At 43.5% G+C, this 20,596-nt stretch overlaps 11 protein-coding genes across 11 annotated transcripts; 1 reads left to right on the top strand and 10 right to left on the bottom strand. All coding sequences in view use genetic code 12, as the record gives it.

Moving 5' to 3' along the window:
- Positions 1-130: 130 nt before the first annotated feature.
- Positions 131-2,305, bottom strand: DUR1,2 (bifunctional urea carboxylase/allophanate hydrolase; the record flags this gene model as incomplete). Its single annotated transcript, XM_001484672.1, has 1 exon — positions 131-2,305. The coding sequence occupies one exon, from the start codon at positions 2,303-2,305 to the stop codon at positions 131-133; it is 2,175 nt and encodes a 724-aa protein (XP_001484722.2).
- An 88-nt stretch (positions 2,306-2,393) lies between these two features.
- On the bottom strand, positions 2,394-4,556 carry PGUG_02452 (uncharacterized protein; the record flags this gene model as incomplete). Its single annotated transcript, XM_001484673.1, has 1 exon — positions 2,394-4,556. The coding sequence occupies one exon, from the start codon at positions 4,554-4,556 to the stop codon at positions 2,394-2,396; it is 2,163 nt and encodes a 720-aa protein (XP_001484723.2).
- On the bottom strand, positions 4,486-5,595 carry PGUG_02453 (uncharacterized protein; the record flags this gene model as incomplete). The annotated part of the gene is made up of 1 exon (XM_001484674.1): positions 4,486-5,595. One exon carries the CDS (start codon positions 5,593-5,595, stop codon positions 4,486-4,488), a length of 1,110 nt encoding a protein of 369 aa, XP_001484724.2.
- A 632-nt stretch (positions 5,596-6,227) lies between these two features.
- Positions 6,228-6,725, bottom strand: PGUG_02454 (uncharacterized protein; the record flags this gene model as incomplete). Its single annotated transcript, XM_001484675.1, has 1 exon — positions 6,228-6,725. One exon carries the CDS (start codon positions 6,723-6,725, stop codon positions 6,228-6,230), a length of 498 nt encoding a protein of 165 aa, XP_001484725.1.
- A 91-nt stretch (positions 6,726-6,816) lies between these two features.
- PGUG_02455 (sodium:solute symporter family protein) lies at positions 6,817-8,418 on the bottom strand (the record flags this gene model as incomplete). The annotated part of the gene is made up of 1 exon (XM_001484676.1): positions 6,817-8,418. The coding sequence occupies one exon, from the start codon at positions 8,416-8,418 to the stop codon at positions 6,817-6,819; it is 1,602 nt and encodes a 533-aa protein (XP_001484726.2).
- A 444-nt stretch (positions 8,419-8,862) lies between these two features.
- VPS36 (ESCRT-II subunit protein) lies at positions 8,863-10,881 on the bottom strand (the record flags this gene model as incomplete). Its single annotated transcript, XM_001484677.1, has 1 exon — positions 8,863-10,881. One exon carries the CDS (start codon positions 10,879-10,881, stop codon positions 8,863-8,865), a length of 2,019 nt encoding a protein of 672 aa, XP_001484727.2.
- A 191-nt stretch (positions 10,882-11,072) lies between these two features.
- Positions 11,073-12,086, top strand: HYM1 (Hym1p; the record flags this gene model as incomplete). The annotated part of the gene is made up of 1 exon (XM_001484678.1): positions 11,073-12,086. The coding sequence occupies one exon, from the start codon at positions 11,073-11,075 to the stop codon at positions 12,084-12,086; it is 1,014 nt and encodes a 337-aa protein (XP_001484728.2).
- Positions 12,087-12,154: 68 nt separating this feature from the next.
- On the bottom strand, positions 12,155-13,345 carry BAT21 (branched-chain-amino-acid transaminase; the record flags this gene model as incomplete). Its single annotated transcript, XM_001484679.1, has 1 exon — positions 12,155-13,345. The coding sequence occupies one exon, from the start codon at positions 13,343-13,345 to the stop codon at positions 12,155-12,157; it is 1,191 nt and encodes a 396-aa protein (XP_001484729.2).
- A 331-nt stretch (positions 13,346-13,676) lies between these two features.
- PGUG_02459 (alpha-1,2-mannosidase MNL1) lies at positions 13,677-16,115 on the bottom strand (the record flags this gene model as incomplete). The annotated part of the gene is made up of 1 exon (XM_001484680.1): positions 13,677-16,115. One exon carries the CDS (start codon positions 16,113-16,115, stop codon positions 13,677-13,679), a length of 2,439 nt encoding a protein of 812 aa, XP_001484730.2.
- A 106-nt stretch (positions 16,116-16,221) lies between these two features.
- On the bottom strand, positions 16,222-19,263 carry GPI13 (mannose-ethanolamine phosphotransferase; the record flags this gene model as incomplete). Its single annotated transcript, XM_001484681.1, has 1 exon — positions 16,222-19,263. The coding sequence occupies one exon, from the start codon at positions 19,261-19,263 to the stop codon at positions 16,222-16,224; it is 3,042 nt and encodes a 1,013-aa protein (XP_001484731.2).
- Positions 19,264-19,436: 173 nt separating this feature from the next.
- Positions 19,437-20,438, bottom strand: PGUG_02461 (uncharacterized protein; the record flags this gene model as incomplete). The annotated part of the gene is made up of 1 exon (XM_001484682.1): positions 19,437-20,438. One exon carries the CDS (start codon positions 20,436-20,438, stop codon positions 19,437-19,439), a length of 1,002 nt encoding a protein of 333 aa, XP_001484732.2.
- Between the last annotated feature and the right edge of the window lie 158 nt (positions 20,439-20,596).

Consider the following 20,596-nt stretch of genomic DNA (forward strand, 5'->3'; position numbering starts at 1 on the left):
TTATGTTCACGGTTCTGGTTCACACTGTATTACAATACATTTCTTATACTACTTCATATCTTCCACTACCGCATCTTCTCATTCACCACTCACTTTGCTACAAAATCCATCATGATTTGTAAAATTTAAACTATTCAATAACCACCACTAAATCTCCCGCATCAACCATGTCTCCATTATCATGGAAGATCTTGACAACTTTACCTCCACGAGTCGCATTCACCACCATCTCTGTCTTCATGGCTTCCACTACAATCAAACCTTGACCCTGTTTGACTTCGTCGCCAACAGCTACCAATGGTTTCCAGAATCGTCCCGAGTACTCAGAGTATACCAATTCGGCATCGTCGCTAAACTTTTCATCCTCTCCCAACTTAACACCCCCATTCGTTGCCAATTCAGCATTTGAAATTTGAATCAAGCGGTTGAACTCCTCTAGTTTCTCCCCGCCTTGGTTTTTCTGGAATTCCTCAATCGAAGCAGAATGCTCTTGCACCCATTTCAAGTATGCACCATGATCAAAGACGGAATCCACAATTTCAACCTTGAACTTACCAGCATTCATACGTTCAGAGCATTCATCCACCTCAGCTTCGGAAGCAGGATAGAACTCAACCTGATCGAAAGGTGAAAGCAACCATGGATTAACAGAGTGTGAACCCAACGACAACTTGTCCCAAATTGGAACTGTACGTCCTACCAACTGATATCCACCAGGAGACTCCATGGTGTAGATACACATGTAGTTTCCACCAATTCCAACGGTACCGTTTGGTGTGTAAGTACGCGAAGGGTTATATTTGGTACCCAATAATCTGTGTCTTGGGTCCAAAGGAACCGCACAAGGTGCACCGAGGAAGACATCTCCCAATCCAAGAACCAAAAACCGGGCAGTGTACATCATGTTCTTGACATCACTTCTATCAACTCCATTGATACTAGCAATAAAGTCGACGTTGTTGGGTAACCATGGAGCTTCGGCTCTAATGGTCTCCAGGTACCTCTTGACAGCAGCGAGGGTCTTCTCGTCTTCAAAAGCCATAGGTAATTTGATAACACGAGAAGGAACCTTCCATTTGTTCTCAAAGACAATCTCCTTTTCGTAAGAGATAAGAGTTTGCAAAAGTTGTTTCTGAGTAACCTCAGAGTCAAACTCAACTAACACGGATCTCACACCTTGAGACATCTCAACAATTCCCTTGGTTTTGTTATCCTTGACCATTTCAATGAGCTTATGAATTCTGTAGCTCAAGTTCAAATCCAATACATTTTCACCATACTCGACCAAGATGTATCTGTCACCAGCTTGACGGTAAACGACCTTGGGAGCATTAGGAGAAACTTGGACTTCACCGAGAACAGGATTTTCTGGTTTGGGCAACGCTTTGGTTTCAATAGAAGGTAACTCTCCTTGCAAGCTTTCAACAAGCGAATCCTGTTTGGACTTCAACAGCTTGGCATCTTCAAAAGAAAGAGGTACAAATTGGATGGTGTCCCCAGGTTTGACTTGTCCAATCTTCCACATTTCAGCTTCAGCTACCACAGCCTCACAAACGAAACCTCCCAATGAAGGACCGTCACAAGTCAATATGACAGGCTCGTCACCAGTGAAATTAATGGCACCCAAAGAGTAAACATAATCATGAGCATTGGAGGGATGCAAACCTGCTTCACCTCCATCCTTTCTGGCCCATTGAGGCTTTGGTCCAATAAGGCGGACTCCAAATCTGTTGGAGTTATAGTGGATCTTCCATTTGGCGGAGAAGAATTCATCGACAGATTCTGGTTTGAAGAAATCTGGCGATCCATGAGGACCACACGTTACACCTACCTTCCAGCTCTTGTTGGCATTGAAATCATAAGAGGGAATCAAAGATTCTGGGATTTTAGTTGGTTCCGAAACAGCAGATGGTAAGGTACAACTGGGTAATTCTGGTTGTCCCAAAAATAAGACATCTCCCAATTTCAATACACGGCCATTGTAGCCTCCCAAATTTCCAAGTGCAAATGTTGAGCGAGATCCCAAGTACTCAGTGACATCAATACCACCTCTAATAGCCAAGTAGGCCCTGCAACCAGTGCTCAATTTACCAATGGACAACTTGTCACCGGCCTTGATGAAAATAGGCGCCCACTGGTCAACTGGATTTCCGTTCACATCAACTTCTGCCTTTCCACCAGTGATAGCAACAACGACATCATGATGAAACAACAACTTTGGACCACTCAAAGTAATCTCGATACCTGGAGCTTTCTTATGGTTTCCAACAATTCTGTTTGCAATTCTAAACGAGTACTCATCCATGCATCCTGATGGAGGAACTCCAATGTGCCAGTAGCCTTTACGTCCTGGATAATCTTGGACGGTAGTATAAGCACCAGGATTGATAACTTCAAATGCTGTAGGTTGATACTTGTAAGAGTCCAACACCTTTCGTAGCTACTCTGGCTTCTTCAAACATCTTGGAATCGGCAATCGAACGCAAGTAGTCAATATTGGTAATACACCCATAGACAACTGTTTCGTTCAAAGCTTGACGTAACTTGCGCAAAGCGTCATCACGATCTTTACCGTGAACAATGATTTGGCTAGAGTGGGTCGTATTCTGCGAAACGTGGTCTTTTCTACCCAACGTCAATCTAGCCCAGCTGGAAACTTGACCTCGGTCAATTGACCTGGGGATGGCATGAAGTAAATTAACAGGATTCTCAGCATATAATCTAGCCTCCATCGAGGCACCAGTTACGGTGATTTTTTGATCAAAGTCAGGTGGCATATCGGCTGCAATGTACAACATCCACTCCACCAAATCAAGACCAGTAACCATTTCAGTAATAGGATGTTCAACCTGAAGTCTGGCATTAACTTCAAGAAAGTAAAACTCGTCTCTTCTTTGATCATAAATGAACTCAACCGTACCAGCACACTTATAGTTCATTGTAGCACCTAATGATTCTGCTGCTTTTCTCATCCTTGCCCGGGTAGCTTCAGGAAGATTGGGCGCAGGAGTCTCTTCTATGATCTTTTGATTTCTTCTCTGCAACGAACAATCTCTCTCACCCAAAGCTATGGCTTTACCGTAACCATCACCGAACATTTGAATCTCCACATGACGAGCGTCTTCCACAAAACGCTCAAGAAATACTCCCGAGTCGCCAAAGTAGGACTTTCCTTGATGCTGCACAGTCTGGAAAACTCTCTCGATATCAGCCTCAGAGTCAACTTTCTGCAAACCAATACCACCTCCACCGGCGGTAGACTTGACCATAATTGGATACTCCAACTTTGCAGCAATCTCCTTAGCTTCCTTGCTATCTTTCACAAGACCGGATCCAGGAACTAACGGAACACCAGCGGCAGAAGCGATTTCTCTCGCCGAGTGTTTCAATCCCAACTTTCTGATGGCATCTCCAGCAGGTCCAACAAATACAATCCCCTCTTTAGTACATCTATCAGAGAAATCTGCATTTTCAGATAAAAAACCATAACCGGGAATAATTGCTTCGGCTCCTGTAGACTTTGCTGCGTCAATGATTTTGTCAATGGAGATGTAAGTTTCTGCTGCAGAAACTCCGTTTAATGGAACAGCAACATCTGCCATGAGCACATGTTTGGCATACTTATCGGGGTTCAGGTATACCGCGATGGACTTGATGTTCAATTTCTTCAATGTCTTCATGATTCTCACAGCTATCTCACCTCTATTAGCAACCAAGACGGAATTGAATGGTTTCTTGTTTTTCTTGGATTCTTGCTCGAGATACTCGTGGTACTTTTTCCAGCCACCAAACTTGGTGATATCGGTTGTTCCAGGTGAATTGTAGCCAGCTTCCTCGCAAATGAAAGACTTAATCCATTCTCCAGAACGTAACTGAACAGAACCAATTCCTAATGGCTCTGGAACCATGCTAATGAAACGACCAAAATATTCCTTTGGTACAGCATAGACTTCGACTGTAATCTCAGCACCATCTGTAGCTACTCTGCGAAGACCTGGCTTTTGAACTGGTCCGGTTTTTGGCAAAGCGTAAAGCTTGTACGAAGCGGATGTCGTCGTAGACTCGATGAATGTAGCATGGCACTTTTCTAATTGCCAGTGCAACTGGAATCCTTTCAAGTGAGCTCCGACCACAGCGAGTTTTATTTGGGAATCAAAGTTGGGTTTTGGAAGTGCAAGCAAATTGTCGTTGATAGTCGAGGTGTGGTCTTTCAAACAGCCAGCAAATCTTCTTTGCACCTGGGAGTATTGCTTCATGTATCTGGAAGCAAATTCGAGCAATGCATAGTCGTTGAATTTGTGTGACAAGAACGTGATTCCGAATGGCAAGCCATCGGCACGGAAACCAGCTGGTACTGCCAAAGCTGATAAGTCTGCCAAGTTGACAAAGTTGGTGTAAGTTCCCTGCTTGGAGTTGACCTTTATTGGGTCAGCTTTGATTTCAGCAATGGTTGGAGTCAATGGAGCTGTTGGAACCACAATGACGTCAATATCGTCCAATAATTTCTTCCACTTGCTGCAAAATTCTTTGTCTCTTGTACTCAAACTCAAAGGCATCCACGGCTGAATGCTTGGCTCCACCCTTGATTATATTCATAACAGTAGGGTCAAGAGTATCAGTTGGAGGATTGGTGTCAAGAAACTTTCTGATAGCAGCGTATCGTTCAGAAACCCCAGGTCCCTCGTAAAGACATCGAGCTAATTCAAGTAAAGGTTCAATGTCGTAGGACTTGATGTTGACACCAGTCTTTTGGACAAATTCAACAGCCTTGTTGAACAATTTGAGGTTCTCAGTTTCTCCGAACCACAATAAATCAGTTGGTACAAGCACATTTGGAGTTGAGGGAAACGAAACAAGAGGGTTATCTGGCATGGGTCTGGAGTACTCGTCGTTCTCAGTATCTGGGTGGGCCATCAAATTGAATGTCAATTGAGCATCTTGCAAATTCAACGAAAAGATCGAAACACAATCCAATGATTTACATGCTGGGACCACTCCGCCACAAGAAAAGACACCCTTGGTTGGTTTCAAACCAATAACATTATTGAGAGCAGCGGGAACTCTTCCAGAACCAGCGGTGTCGGTTCCCAAAGCAATTGGTACGATTCCTCGGGCCACCACCGAAGCAGAACCAGCAGAAGAACCACCAACGACGTATTTGTCATTGAAAGTATTGGGAGTAATTCCATAGGGACTTCTGGTTCCTACCAATCCGGTTGCAAATTGATCCAAATTAGTCTTACCAATGATTATAGCACCGGCATTTCTCAAGAGCCTAACAGTGGTAGCGTCTTCTTTGGGCTCAAAGGCATACAGAGGACAAGCAGCAGTAGTTTTAAATCCTTTCACGTCAATGTTGTCCTTAATTGCCACCGGCACACCGTAAAGTGGAAGACTGTGCTTATCAGCTTTACTTTGAAGAAAATGCCATTGGTGTTCAAGATTGTCTCTGGTTGCAAGTGAGATCCAAGCTGGATCTTTGGGTGCGGCATTTTGCGATTCGAGCAATTCACAAAGAGTTGCAAAGGACTCGTTGGGAGTCGAGTTAAAATGGTACTTGACCCACTCTTGTACGGTGAAACCTATGTAAGACATTCTCTAGCAGACGTGATTGAATGTTGAATAGGTAAGTTAATGAAATGTGTAGTTTTGATAGATTATGGTATTATTCTCGAAATCCCAATCGAAGGTAAAGTGTCACTTGCAAATCCCAAAATGCCTTCCCCAAGGTATATATAGTACCCAGATTCCAGGTGGGCATCGAACGGAGATCCCCGATTTGGTCGGGCTCGACGCCGCTCCGCCGACCGACGGCCCGTTTTAGAACTTCCCGCGGCTGCCAATCTGCGATTGCCCTGCATACAGACCGTTGTCCTGTGTGGAAGCAGATGATAGAGAACGCGCGCGGTGATTGGCGGGAGATAGATGTCAGATTCGATAGCGAGGTGTGTTTTTTCACACCTGCGAAATCAGGATCCGCCGGTTGCGGATCAAGGCTGCAAAAAAGTGCGATAAGGTGGGGTGTGGGGTAAATGAGGAGCACCGCAATCAGATAGTGCTGAGATACTTGAACCTAAACTGGCTACTAAAAGGACTTAAGGCCCGGGCTTTCGCAACCTCTATCTCGTTTCCAACCGCGAACCTAGTATCTCAATCGTCATGTGAGTAAGATACGAATATTTACCTCTCAATTAATACTCTTATTCATCCCACAAATAAATACTCTATCATCTACCATAAATTACTCCTTTTCTCCAATTCCTCATCGATATGTCTTGGGGTGTAGATACCATCTGGAGTGTTTTACCTTCCACAACTCCATTGCTTTGGCTAATGGCCAACAACCTTGCAGAGACTTGAGATTGAATCGCATGCAATTTCTCGGGGTGGGACTCTTGCCATTGCTTCACCTTGTACCCTTGACCAGTTAAATCCCAGTAGATACCTCTGAAAGTGATGGCAATTGCATCCCTACCTTCCCAGATGGGATACACAATAACCATGAAAGCACTGAAAAAAATCCAAATGAACAACACCGAAACCCATCCCGTAAAGAACTTTTTGGAGAAAATGTACGAGGAGCCATACATTGGCATGGGCCACAAAATCACCAAACATAACGTCAATGATACACAAATGACGGCGGCAATCTTAAACGACTTGTTCAACTTTTTAGTTTCCTCTTCTAATCGATCTTCATGAGAGTCCGCAATCTCGGTTGCCATAACTGTAATTTGTGATTTCACAGGATGAATGTATTCTGGATCAGCGTCGTTCACTTCGGTCGCGGCAATCAATTCCTCTTCCTCGTCAACTCTAGTGATGGATTTCAAAATCAGCCAGTCGAAATTTTGGGGCTTGAAGACAATTGTAAGCTACGGGAACAAATACCCACTGGGAGATAATAATGCCCACCACGTTACCTGTAAGCATGGCATCATCCTCAAAAGTAGTATCGACGTTGACAGCACCAAACTTCTTCTTGGCACAAACTAACCACGACATAATGGCCAAAATTGTGGCCAAAACTGGCGATAAAGTAGCAGCGACTTTGTTCTGATTTTTCGACAACAATGTTAAAGCCAGCGGGAGAACAGCTCCACCAATTATAATGCCCATGAGCTCGTACAAGTAACCCATTCCGATTCCAGCGTAGTATAATCCAATGGCGAAAGCAGCCATAACATAGGCAAACACAACCACAGCACAGTGCGACATGAAGATCAACTTCTTACCGCTGGCTTTAGGATTGATGTAACTCCGGTAGACATCATAGGTGAAGACCGAAGAGATGGCAATCAACTCGGCAGACATGGCAGAAGTACATGCCATGAAGACCATTAACAAAGAGCAAACGGCACCACCTTTGCCCAACATTGCAACAGCAGCATTTGGAAGAACCAATCCAGCACTGACTTCTGCAGGAGTCATTTTGTTAGGGTAGGTGGGCCAGGCGGGAGTATCTTGCAAAGACAAGGCCACAAGACCCATAGTAGTTGAGGTTAACATTGGAACAGCAAACCAAGCCAATCCACCCAAGACGTAACCTGGAAGAGCAGCGGCAGGATTAGCAGCAAATGCTTTGTTGAAGTAACCGTTATCGAGGAACACAGTTCCAAAGTTTCCAACAATGTTAATAACAAAGAAAATTCCACCTGATCTGGAATGCATGGTCAAATAAGATCCTCCAGCATTACCCTCACGAGGTTGTGTTTCAGCAAGAAGAGTAACAGCTTCCCAAACGGCACCAGGCGATCCCAATTTGTCCGAAGTTGCAAACGCAGTAAAGGCAAAAATCATGATAATAATAATCATGATCACTGTATGGGCATAATCTGTAAGAAAAGTAGCCTTGATACCTCCGAAAAGGGTGTAAATAACCACTCCTAATGGAAGAAGTAAACAAGCAGCCACAATATGCATTCCTGTCAAGTCATTGACCACGGCAGAGCCACCACTAAGCAACATGGCTGTGACCAAGACATTGGTTGCAAATCCGAAAAATAAGAACACAAGGTGAGTAGCTACTCCATACCTTGCCTTGATGATTTCCAAGTAAGTATGCGCTCCAGGAGCTCTTTCCTTTCCCTTGATAGCCAAACAAGCAAACAAAACAATCTGACAAGTGGCTCCAGCAGCATAGTAGAATGCACCGGAAAGTCCATTGTTATAAGTTTGAGTTGTAGAAGTCAATAAAGTTGCAGCCCAAGTCCACGAACTAAGCACGGCCGATGCAATAAGACCCGTTTTCACCGATCTTCCCGCAGTAGTGAACTCTTCAGCAGTCATGATTTCTCGGTTATAACGTTTCAATACAAAAGTAGTCAACATCATACCGAGTGCAAATACGAAACCAAGTCCTAAGACCACGGCATAACCAGCTCCTTGAGGAAGAGCAATATAAGATGAAATAGCCATTGTAGTCGATGAGGAAACATGGGGTACATCACCTCTTTATATACTTGCCAATGCATCTGTTAAGATTAGCTTCATCGATAAGCTACTATGATAAAAGCATCGCGCGGCTTTCGGGCCGCTACTTGGCCGTTATCACTCATTACCTAAGCAGGGCGTTTCTTATCAATTACTATGGAGGGGCCATAGAATGCAGGGACTTTTTGACGTGAACCGCAAGCACGTGATAAATCGATTAATGGTGTCATGTAATTGGTTGTAGTATCGCAGCAGATACTACAAGACAATTCTCAATTCTTGAGATCATATCATATTCTTGAAAATATTAACTTCAAATCGCCACGGGTGCGCCGTAATTATGCTTCTGGCCCGTATCCCGATAATGCAGATGCAAACCCCACAATTGCAAATTGCGCTTGAAAACCTGCCTAATCCAGACACTGGGGCTCAAAACTTGAGTCCATGCAAGTCGTCTAACGCCAGGTTTACGTAATTGGCACTCGCCGAGTACATTGGCCCATTCGATACTTGCTGCGTCGAATAGTCGGCTTTGGGTTCCTCTAATGTTTTAGTGATTGTTCGTTGTTCTTCTGCCAACTCTTCCTGGATTGTGTCCCAGATTTCCTCTCTCAGTTGTGAGGGAACGTCTTCTTCTGGAATCGAAAATCGGTTGACAAAATAAAAGGTACCCAGAATACTATTATCAACAACGACTTCTCCACTGTTGACGCTTGTTTCCACCTCCTCGATTGCAATTGAGTACGACCAATTAAACGAATCAGCTATTTCAGCAGTAGATGAGCCACTATAATGGGCATACATTTTTTTCATGTAGTCGTCTCTATCGCCCAACCCCATTTCCGTAAGTACTTCGAACTTGCGCTTTGCAAGCTCAAACTCTCTTTCTCGTTGAAGTAAAAAGTCCTTGACTCCAAACAGTGAAGCACCTCTTGAACATATTACTACTAAACCACTCTTCTCGTACTCTTTGACCTTGATGGGCAAATTTAACTCTTCAGTTAAAACTAGTACTTTTTGCAAATCTGAAGGTGCTAATAACTCCAGCCCAAACCCTTGGGTCATGACCAAATACCGGTTATAAGTAGCGAAAAGGTCTTGGGTGCTGATCATTGACAGTTTTTTCGAAAGTGGTCCACTAATACAATACTCACTTATATGTCTTGCGAGTTCTCGATGATATAGTCCTGATGACTTTTTGATCTTGAGAGGAGGTACAATTGACTTGTATGCGACCTTCCTCTTGATAAGCGGTTGAAATGCTGTCGATAATTTGATTAAGTCTTGGGCACGATGCATGAGCTGATCCAAATCTTCGAGTGAGCTGCTGAGAACCGTCTCGTTTTCCTGTCTTCTTTGCTCTCCGATCTGCTCGAGTCCGTGAATCCCGCCACCATGAATAGTGTTTTGCACTTTTTGGGCTGGATCAACTTTTTTTGCGTCTCTATTAATAGCTCCAGCAGCTTCTAGACGGCTCCATCGGTCTTGAACGAGGACCTCATTGAGGTGTTTATGAAACGTCTGTTCCCCACCTGCCCGAAAACTGAACTTGACATAAGGGGGGCTACGAGAATATGTCTCTTGATCGTTTTCTAATCGAATGTTCAAATGTGCTTGTTCTTCAGATCCTGCAATATTGCTGGTACTTCCCGCATCATCAGCGTGCAACTTCTGCTGGAGACTCTTGCTCAATGTCGACTTGAGCTCACATCCACATAATTCACAGTATCGTAACGAAGGGTGGTTGATAAAAGTGCATTTTGGGCATTGGTCATCTCTGACTCTAGGAGTTTCAGTATCGACTTTAGCGTTGTTTTTTCCTTGAATTAAGCTTTCTATAAGTGTACGCAGCGGGGGTATTCCGCACGAAGTGCAGCGTGGAAAGTCTTGGTCGAGATCTGTCTTGGTATCCAAATGGTTATTAAATGAACATATCTGGCATACCCAGTCTATTATTGACGATTTTGACGACTGAGAGATAAGTTCTGGTTGTCCCTTTGAATCATCGAGCTTGAAGCTGACTCGAACTTTTGCCGAGGATCGAAGAAATCCATCAATGATGCCACAAGACTCCACAATCGATATGGGAATACTCATGGACATCAACGGATCTGCCTCATCGACATATATTATTCGATAATTCGTCAAGTATAGTCTTCCTATCTGCCGATTGAGTATCTTTTGTTGTCCCTGGTACACGCCAACCTTATCTTTGACGTAAACGATATGCTCTCCATCTTCGAGAATGGGACGATTGCTTCTATTCACCGAAACAGCATTCCAGATTCCAATATAAGAAACCATATTTGGTGCAAATTTGGTGCAGACTTTATGTAACTGTAACTTTCTTTGAGGTTTTAGTTCTGCTTTCCTTTCCGATACTATGGCAACGACGCAACTAGATTGCATCCTGTATGCCGTGGTTTGCAACTTCAACACTTCCTGCATAAACTGCCACGGTAAGGTTTAGGATCACTTTGGTGGAAATAGCCGTCTAAGTGTGCGCCACATTGACTAAGAAATATTGAGTCCGGAATTCACATACCAGGTGTTTGTGAGTGCGTCATACGATTTCCGAGCTAAAATACCCATTTCGTTTTTAATTTCACGTTTGTGGCTCTGAAGCTCGCAAATCAACCATGGCGTTTCTTTTCAAAAGAAACCCAAAAACGCCACAAGAGCTCGTCCGAGCCCTCACCGAGCAGTCTTCCAAGTTGTCGTCATCGCTGGACAACTATAAAAGATACCAGGATGAATGTGGCCGCTATTTGAAACAGATCAAAGTAGTCATTTATGGTGACGATGAAAATGAACCACAACCCGAACTGGTTGCTGCGTTGTCACGAGAGATCCTCAATTCTGACTGCCTTTATTACCTTGTTTACAAACTCAAGCACTTGGACTTCGATTCCCGAAAGGATGTTGTAGCGTTGTTTCTGACCCTTTTGCGACGACAGGTGGGAAGTTCCGTGCCGGCTGTGGGGTACTTGGTCAATACAAAACCAGAGATCCTCGTGTTGCTCCTAAAGGGTCCCGAAAACGACGAAGTGGCTCTTGCGTGTGGGCAAATTCTTCGTGAGTGTATCAAGTACGAAGACGTCAATAAGTATATCATTGACCATCCATTTCTTTGGAATTACTTTCGTTATATGCAAAGTCCAGTGTTCGAGATAGCCACGGACTCCTACACGACATTTCATGATATACTCACCACTCACAAGAAAATAGTGTCTGACTTTCTTGCCAACAATTACGACCGTTTCACAACCAACATTAACACATTGATTCAGTGTGATAACTACGTAACGAAAAGGCAAAGCGTACGGCTATTGGCGGAGTTGGTTTTACAACGGCAGAACCAATATTTCCTTAACAAGTATTTTGACGACACAAATAACCTCAAGTTGGTGATGCTACTCTTGAGCGATAAACTGAAAAATCTCAGAATCGAAGGATTTCATATCTTCAAATTCTTCGTTGCCAAACCAAAGAAGTCGCAAAAGATCCAGGATATTCTCATACGAAATCGTGGCAACTTTCTTGCCTTCTTCGAGAGTTTTGATTTCAGTAGTTTCAATGATCGAAACTTAATCGAAGAAAGGGACTACATAATCGGTGAGATTGAAAAGTTGCCGGCTATCGAGCGAAAGTAAAGAAGCTATATTAGAGCCAGTTTTAATGTCAGTAGAGCTGATTTTCATATTGTAGAGCTAGTAGCTAATTACTGGACGACTCTCGACCAGTTCTTGAAGGTCACCTTTCCGTATTGGATGCCCATGATCCAGTCAAGGACGGTCTTGGTCAACTCACCGGTTCCCTCACTTCCAACAGGCACCTTGATTTCGTTTCCTTTCCAGCTAATGTTGCCAATAGGAGAGACAATGGCAGCAGTACCGGCACCAAATGCCTCCACCAATTTTCCGGCGTCAGCATTCTCTTTCACCTCTTTGATTGTGAAAGGACGTTCAGAGATAGTCCATTCAGATGAAGGCAATCTCTCGCGGCACAACTCCAAGATAGAATCTCTTGTGACACCCTCCAAGATAGTTCCATCCAATGGAGCAGTAACCAATTCTTTCTTACCATCAGCCTCAAAAACGAAAAACGCATTCATGGTTCCCACCTCGGTAACATATCCCTCTTCTCCAAACAACCACAAGTTCTGTTGGTGACCTCTGGCGGCAGCTTCCAATTGCGGCTTGATACATGGAGCGTAATTGGCACCAAGTTTCTTGTCTCCAACACCACCGGGCCAAGCTCTCACAAGGTTCTCAGAAGCTTCCAAGGAGACAGGCTTGAATCCTGTAGCATAGTAAGGTCCAACAGGACTGGCAATCACGTAAAGCAAAGCTCTGTCGGGAGCACTAACACCCAATGAAGCAGTGGTACCAATCAAAGTAGGTCTCAAGTACAAAGAGTAGCCTTCACCTTTTGGCACAAATCTCTCGTCTACCAGGACAAACTTTTCGATCAATTTGATCAATTCTTCGTCGTCAAATGTGGGCAAAGTGATACGAGCGGCAGATTTGTTCATTCTGATCATATTCATATCAGGTCTGAAAAGTCTGATTTTACCTTCGGCATCTCTGAAAGCCTTCATACCCTCGAATAATTCAAAGGCATAGTGAAACACGACAGCCGAGGGATCAAGCGAGAGGTTGTGGTAAGGAGAAATTTTTGGAGTTCCCCATCCTTGGTCCTTGGTCCATTCGATTTCAAGCATATGGTCAGTAAACGTCTTACCAAACACCAATTGGTCGTTTGGCAACATTGGTTTCAAGTTTTCCGCCTTCGTTATCTCCAATTTGGAGGCATCTAATCCAGCAGTCATGATGTTCCTTTTGTTAGTCGAAGACAAAGATTTGGAGCAGCGGGAAATACTGGCAAATTTAAACAGTCTGAAAAAGCTCATTGATATGAAAATTATCTATTAATCAGCAGGGTGGCTGTAGATGGGTTCTATATGTCTATAAGTGTCTATTAGAGCCCCTGCCAACGATTGTTTCTCTCGGTACTTACTTTTTTTTGCGTATCTTGAATTTTCATTGACTCATTCCTTTATATACGCCTGATACGCACAGGTCCGCCAATAGCCGAAAAGCACCACCACCATGGTTGCACGGATGTGACTAATCGTTTCTATGACTCCTTTTATGACTTCGGGCTCTTGTAGTATGTTCAATTGACTCTTTTGTAGTTTTTTCCCATTGTCAAAAAGACATTGTCACTTTTTGCAGGCACCTCTACGAGTCTTGATCGGTCCACAAGACCATCATATTCTCCACAACTTTACCTTCTATCATAACTCTTCCGAGATCAGTCATGGAGAGTGCCCCTGTATTATCATGAATTGGATGAGTCCAAACAATCAGTCCCGAATTGACATAGATACCATTGACTTTTGTCACTCTAAGTGCCGTTTTGGGTTTGGTAACATCGTAGGATGGATCTTGATAATCAACATCAGCCGTGATGTCGGCTAAACTGTCAATATACTCCTGGGTTAGAACATTGTTATGGATATCGACATTACCTGCCTCGAGAACTTCGACTCGGATGCGCATGGCGGTCAAATCTGGGATCCATAGGTCGTTTTCCAAAACCACAGCTTCATCCACAGCAGTAGAAGGTTTGAATTTGAAAATCGAAATTTCCTTTTCTTGAATGCCAGCAACGTCTCCAACTATTACATCGTAGATCTGAGTAGACGCTGCTCGCCGACTTTGCAAATTTGTTCTTGACATGGAAAATAGGCTGAAAAAGTCGGGGTCAAGTTCAATGTAAGAACCGTCCAATGGATTTTGCGATAAATATGGTGGTCTTGAAAGGCTACCTTGAAATTTCCAATCTAGTTCGAAGAGATTCTCCAATTCATAGTAATGGGAGGCAGGAAACTCGATCATCTTGTCGAAGGCTATTACTTCACAAGTTGCAAATTTGAGTTCATATGGATCAACAGTTGATACAGCTGGTAAATGGATTATAGTTCTGTTCTGATTTTTGTTTGGCGTCTTGCGGTAAAAGTCAATGTTCAGCTTTTTGACAAAAGCCCCCAATCGCTTTTGACCTCCTTTGAGTGCAAGTTCTTTCTCAAAAACCTCCTTCAACTTAAAGTGGTCTTGAGCATGCAAATTGGTAGCATTGATGTCTGTTCTCTTTCCTAGAACATCCAACTGTTCATGAAACCATAACGGGTGCGCTTCAGTGGAAAATACCCAGCTTTTCAGAGCTAACATTCCATTATGAACGAAGAGTTCATTAGCGGCATCAAAAAGTAAGTAAAGATACTTTAGTGTTTCACTCATGACAAAAGTTTCCATCCGGTTTTGCATCTGACCCGTTCGTATATCCTGAACACCATGAAGACCACACTTGGCCATGTATCTTGTCTGGAGTAACTTTAATACTCGAGAGCCAATTTGAAGGTACATGGGATCTTTTGTTGCCCGGTACAAATAATAAGTAGATTCGATGAATTCTGGACGCAAGGGGTACCATTCTAGGGCAACTGCACTGGTCGATTTGTCGCTGAGCCTAAAGTTCCATCGTTCGGGTATCAGGTCGAAGTAGTCCCAGATGCGCAAGTACAATAAGTGGGTCTTTACAGCGTCTTTTAGCTGTCCGGCGAGTACTTGGAGTCCAGGCCAGAACGCGCTCAACAGATCAATCCAGTCGGTGAACAACTGACCATCGTTACTACCCACATTGGTGAAAATCATTGTTGCATCGAGAGGTCCACCTCCTTGTACCAGATGAGTCAAGAGAGATTTGTAGCTTGATTTAAAGACTTCCCACATATGTGAATCGTTAAATATGATAGAAGACTTGACGGCGTACTCGTAAAATGAGTCAATGGACGCTCCAATTCCAGAAACAGCGTCTTTCCATCTTGCTGACTGAGGATCAATTGTCATTGGCATTAAGCCCAACAGCAGTCTTGACGCCCATATTTTCCAAAATGAGACCTGAGAAAAGTATTCGAATTGTGGATCACCCGTAAGACGAGACAAAAGGGTGAATTCCAATACAGGAGAGCCGGCTCCCGAGGTACAAGCGTCGATTTGAAGTGATGGAGGGATCAATTTGAGACCATGATTTAAATGGACCCGAGGAAGCGGGATGCTGCTTTTTGTTCTGAATGCTGGAATTAATCGCTTCCCCAAGTCGTATGCCATATCCAATAGAAATCCATCATATTTTTCAGCTATTTCTGCGAGCCTTGTATATCTTTGCAGAAATTGAGAAATATCTGAAAGGATTAAATGGGCCGAAAGAAGCCCTCCAAGAGATCGAATTGTCGTTTCAAACACCTGGACAATTGTATCTTTGGCAAACAATGTGTTTTTGGATGCCTTTAAGTAATCCAATGCATTTTCAAACTCGTCCCATTCCTCCATTATTACTAGTGTATCCAAATTGTCAAGCACAGTCAGGGAAATATTGCCCATTGCATCATTTCTGACAATATTAAACGGATCATTGAAATCGCGGCCATAAGGCTCGCACGATAGTGGGAGGACCTCATCGGCAGGAAATCCAAATTTCATATAGGACTGCCATGCATGATTAAATAAAGATTTGGTCTCGTTTTGTAGAGTTCTTATATGCTGTGGCGTGAAAGAGGCATTCTGAGCCGCCAGAACTAGTACCAAGTATATATGGCACCATATTAATAGCGACATAAATGAGTATGGTAGAGACAATTCTAAAGAGTGAATTCCTGCATCGCGCAATCAAATGATAGAATGCACGATTTGCATGCGTGAGTTCTGAGATCTATTATACATACTATTTACCAAAGATGCGATTTACCTGGGTGAGAACCTTACCCGTTCCAAACCACAACGTTACCACCACCAAGGTGACGTTTGTTACTATCAATGTCAAGCCACCAAGCATGAACCGAGGAGCAAATATTTTCCATACCATCAAATGTCTTCGGAAATGTGCAGCAAATATAAAACTGGAGATTGCTATCAAACTTTGATGAGTAATTACCGTTGTGATGTTGGTGACGATGTAGGAAAGCAACGTAATTGGTTTACTTGAAGGCGGAATGGCCCAAAGTGAAATCAATGGGACGCTAAGACAGGTGATGATGAAAGGTCCAAACGTATTAAGGAAGATGTTGAGATGAGTGAATGGGAAAATGATGGTTTCTGTGGTCACAAATCCAGCATCCCATTGAACGGAGGGAATGGTTGCTTGATGACCAGTTGCGAAAAAGTGTTGGTAACCCAATAAACTGAAAATCACTGGCGTGATCAAGTTTCGGCGAATATCCAAAATCCTTGCAATTTCTAGTAATGTTAAGATCTGTATGACCAACATACAAAGCGATACAGCACCCAATGGTTTTGTTACAAGCATTATGCCCACGGTGAAATTGAGGACCAATAAAAAGTAGGACGACCCGTAGATGTTTTCATATCCCAAGATAATGGTTTTGGGTTGCTCAGGTATGGAATTGTCAACATCAAGCTTAACGCAGAGGGGCCCTCTCGACCAGCTGTAGTTTGCAAGAATCAAAGTGACAAATAAAACTGTGCGAGAGATGCCCAACCTTATTGAGTTGAAAATGCTAAAGTTCAAAGAATAGTTCAAGAATGAGACATCTTGACTCTCAATGTACTCAAAAGTCCAATAAAGCGCATTTGCGCCAAGTAAAAAGGACGTTGTTCCCACCCACACTTTGGCAGCAGAATGGAACGAATTGGTGAGATTATAGAACAGTCGTATGACCAGTGGAAGTAGTAATGCCACCACATATAATAGTATCACCCCATACGACCGTGCTTGGAGAAAGGTAGGAATACAATACGCTGCCTGCTCCTCTCGGCATAAGTTGATGGTTCCAACAAGTCTGGAAATGATCACAAAAGTCAATCCATGAGACATTCCCAAGATTCTATCCACCTTGCCAGGCAACCTAGCACAATAAATAATAGAGCACCATCCAAAAGTGGCAATGAAGTACAGGACAACCTTGTCTTCCCATACAACGAAAGAGTTTGATGCAAACACTAAGAAATGCAAAATAGAGAAAAGAATCCCCAAGAATGACCAAAACGAAAAGTTGAAAACGAAAAAGTCATGTATCTGGTGCACGAGCCAAACGATGCTGAATCTGTCCATTATTGGGGCCCAAAGACCGACAATGATTCCTATTGCCAGTCCAACCGCAAGGCAGATTTTAAGTTTCAAAGGACGAAGTACAACATAGACTGAGAACGACGAAACCAATCCTAACATTAGCATTGCGATGACTGAGCCAATGAATTCAAAGGACATAGTCAGGACCCTAACCGCAGGTATGGAACGGGAATAGGTCAATATGAATGAAAGTGACAAGATGAGAACCAGAAGCCCTATTCCAATGGTAATTAAATCGAATCGAGCCCATAAGGACTTACACTCCTCCAAAGAGGAGTATTGAAATTTTTTTGTCCTCTCGACTAGCGCCGAAAGAGTTTTCTTTGTCGAAAAAGAGGAGACTTGTTCGGTAAAATCACGGTATAGCAGTCTGTATTCTTCGTTCAAAGCATCATTTTGAGATAGTGATGGAGTTTGAGCTCTAAATTTCTGAATTTGAACCAAGGTCTTGAATGCACCGATGGTCAAGTCTCTGTCTCCAAAAAGCTCATCCACGGGGAACCCTAGGTTATTATGGGGAATTGGTAGTCCAAGAAGCAACGATATTGTTGGAACTAAATCAATTTGATTGATAGCCCTATAATTCTTACCTTTTTGTCTTGGGTCATAGACGTCTTTATCCTTTCTGTGGACAAATTTGCGCTTCAGATACATAAAGAATGTGCTCTCAAGTTCATCTAAAGCTTCACCTCCGTGGTTTCCGGTGGCATCCATGCCATGGTCTCCCATCACCACCAACAAGGTCTTGTTGTCCAACGTTTTCATCACTTCCTTGATGACGTCGTTCATTTGGTTCAATTTTTCTTTCATAGTATAGTGATTAGGCCCATAACGATGACCCACATGATCTACGCCTAAGAAATGGCCGATCAAAACGTCCCATTTTTGCTTCGACCCGGACTCTCTTAATAGGGGCCACATGTGCTCGAGTACCCCGTTATCCACCGTGTGTAGATCTCTTACATTCAAAGAGTCATACGGAAAATTCAACGTGGGGTCTATGTACTTGGAAAACATGGCTTTCCAGGTATCATCTCCCATAAATGCTACGGTTTTGTTATGCTTGTGAAGCTGGAGTAGCCAATTGTCCTCGTCCACGGAGTCACCGTCAAAGTTCGAGCCCGCATCGATGAAAGTGGGAAGAGTGCCCGTAGTTAAGCCCTTGAGTCTCTGAAGGGTGGTCGTTGGGGGATCAGCCATGAACTTGAGGTGGATGGCATTTTGGGGTTGTGAGAGAAAAGTATCATGGAGAATGGGAAAATTGTTGTGGAAAAATTCACCAGACGGTTGGTCGGGATTAGCTGAGTCTTCCACTGGGATCGTGAAATCGAATCGAAGTGCATCGATCACCAACATCACCACTTTGTCGAACTGCGGAGGCATACAAGTATCGTCAACGGCGGCCACCATGTTGGGAGTACACTCGGCTATATCGGGTAAAACTTGACGAGAAAGTAAAAAGCCCAGGGTAAAGAACCACACTCCAAGAACCTGTAGCGCGGTGAACATACTAAGCACCACAACATATCCAATAAACGTAAGCTGAAGTTTCTGTTGTCGAAGCCGTATTCTAGGAGGCGCTTTTACGGCTTGAGAAGGTATAGCAGAAGTGCCCGGATAGGTGCCACCCAAAGCCTCGGTATCAGCCGAAGCGTGTGATTTTTCTATTTCGTCCATTCACCACGAGACCTATAATGGCTAAACAGAAACGAAACAAATAGGCGGTGATCTCTGGCGCGATAGAAGCCTGTCAACGCGGCAGGACAGCGGGCCTGCATATACCCACCCTGGTGGGGTTATAAAGGGGAAAGAAAGATGGTACATATATTACATTGATTATTATACAAAGGCTACTCAAGTTTGAGGAACTCGCCATCAAACCCGTTGTTTCCCATGGCATCGTCGTCATCGGCTTGGTCAAAATTTATCAAGTCGTTCATATCGTCGTCAAGCATTGATTGAGCATTATCTCCACCAAACATCGAGTCGATGTTGTCATCCATCATGGTGCCGGTATTATTGACGCCTGAGGCATTGTCATCGTTCGAGCCATGCCTTTCGCCTTGAAGTATGTCGATTGAAAATTGGCCCTGTGGCTCAGTATAGCCTGAAGTTTGTTTATGGGTGTCGTTGCTCTCGAAGCCACCGCCATCCATATAGTCTGGCTCCATCTTGTCATTGCCAAGACCAATTAACGAATTAACCAGTTTGGGGTTGTAACTATCTGGAGCTCGTTCTACCTGAATGCCAAGCGACAGCGGCGATACTGAACGCTTTGTGTAAGGAGCATGTACCTTGTACTCTTTTGAGTGTGTAGACTTCATGTCCTTTAAGATTTCTTCGGTTTCCTTTTGATATTGTTCGAAAGACTCCTTATCGGTAATTTGAGAAAACTTCTGTGCTAGAATATTAGTCGCTCTCTGTTGGAATGTATACTCCAGGTCATCCATACCTATTACGGGTGTTTCTCCAAGATTTTCTATTTCTTTCTGGAGCAATTCTTCCTTCTTTTTCATTAATTTAAGGTCTCCAAAATATGGCTTGTCTAGCTGTTCTTGCAAATATTTCTCCATTTCCGCGTCATCCATGGAAGCAGACTCCTTGTTGCTGGTGGCCCATATACCAGGCGGTATAATCTTGGACGTGTGTACGTATTTCGTTGTAACATTTTCTAATTGTTCTTGGTTCATTAACATTCGCTTCAATGCATCGTTGCGAAACGACACCAAATCTGCCTCATCGTGTATTTGCGGACCGGTTTCTTCCTTCACGGGTCGCTGGGGCTGCCTGTATCCTCCTGAGTCGGGGTAGTTGCCCCCTCTTCGCGGATCGGCTCTTCTAGGATCTGACATTTAACTGTGTTTTTGGACCAGACTTTGAATTTTGAAGTGCGCGCGAAAGTTGCACTGGGTGTAAGGACCGGACTCGGTGGTAGATGGTCTATAAATACATTATTAATGCCAGAATTGCATAAGGCAAATTCTATAATGTCCTGAAGTAAAATAATTAG

Source organism: Meyerozyma guilliermondii, genomic scaffold (assembly GCF_000149425.1).
Source record: "Meyerozyma guilliermondii ATCC 6260 scaffold_3 genomic scaffold, whole genome shotgun sequence".
Taxonomy (NCBI): domain Eukaryota; kingdom Fungi; phylum Ascomycota; class Pichiomycetes; order Serinales; family Debaryomycetaceae; genus Meyerozyma; species Meyerozyma guilliermondii.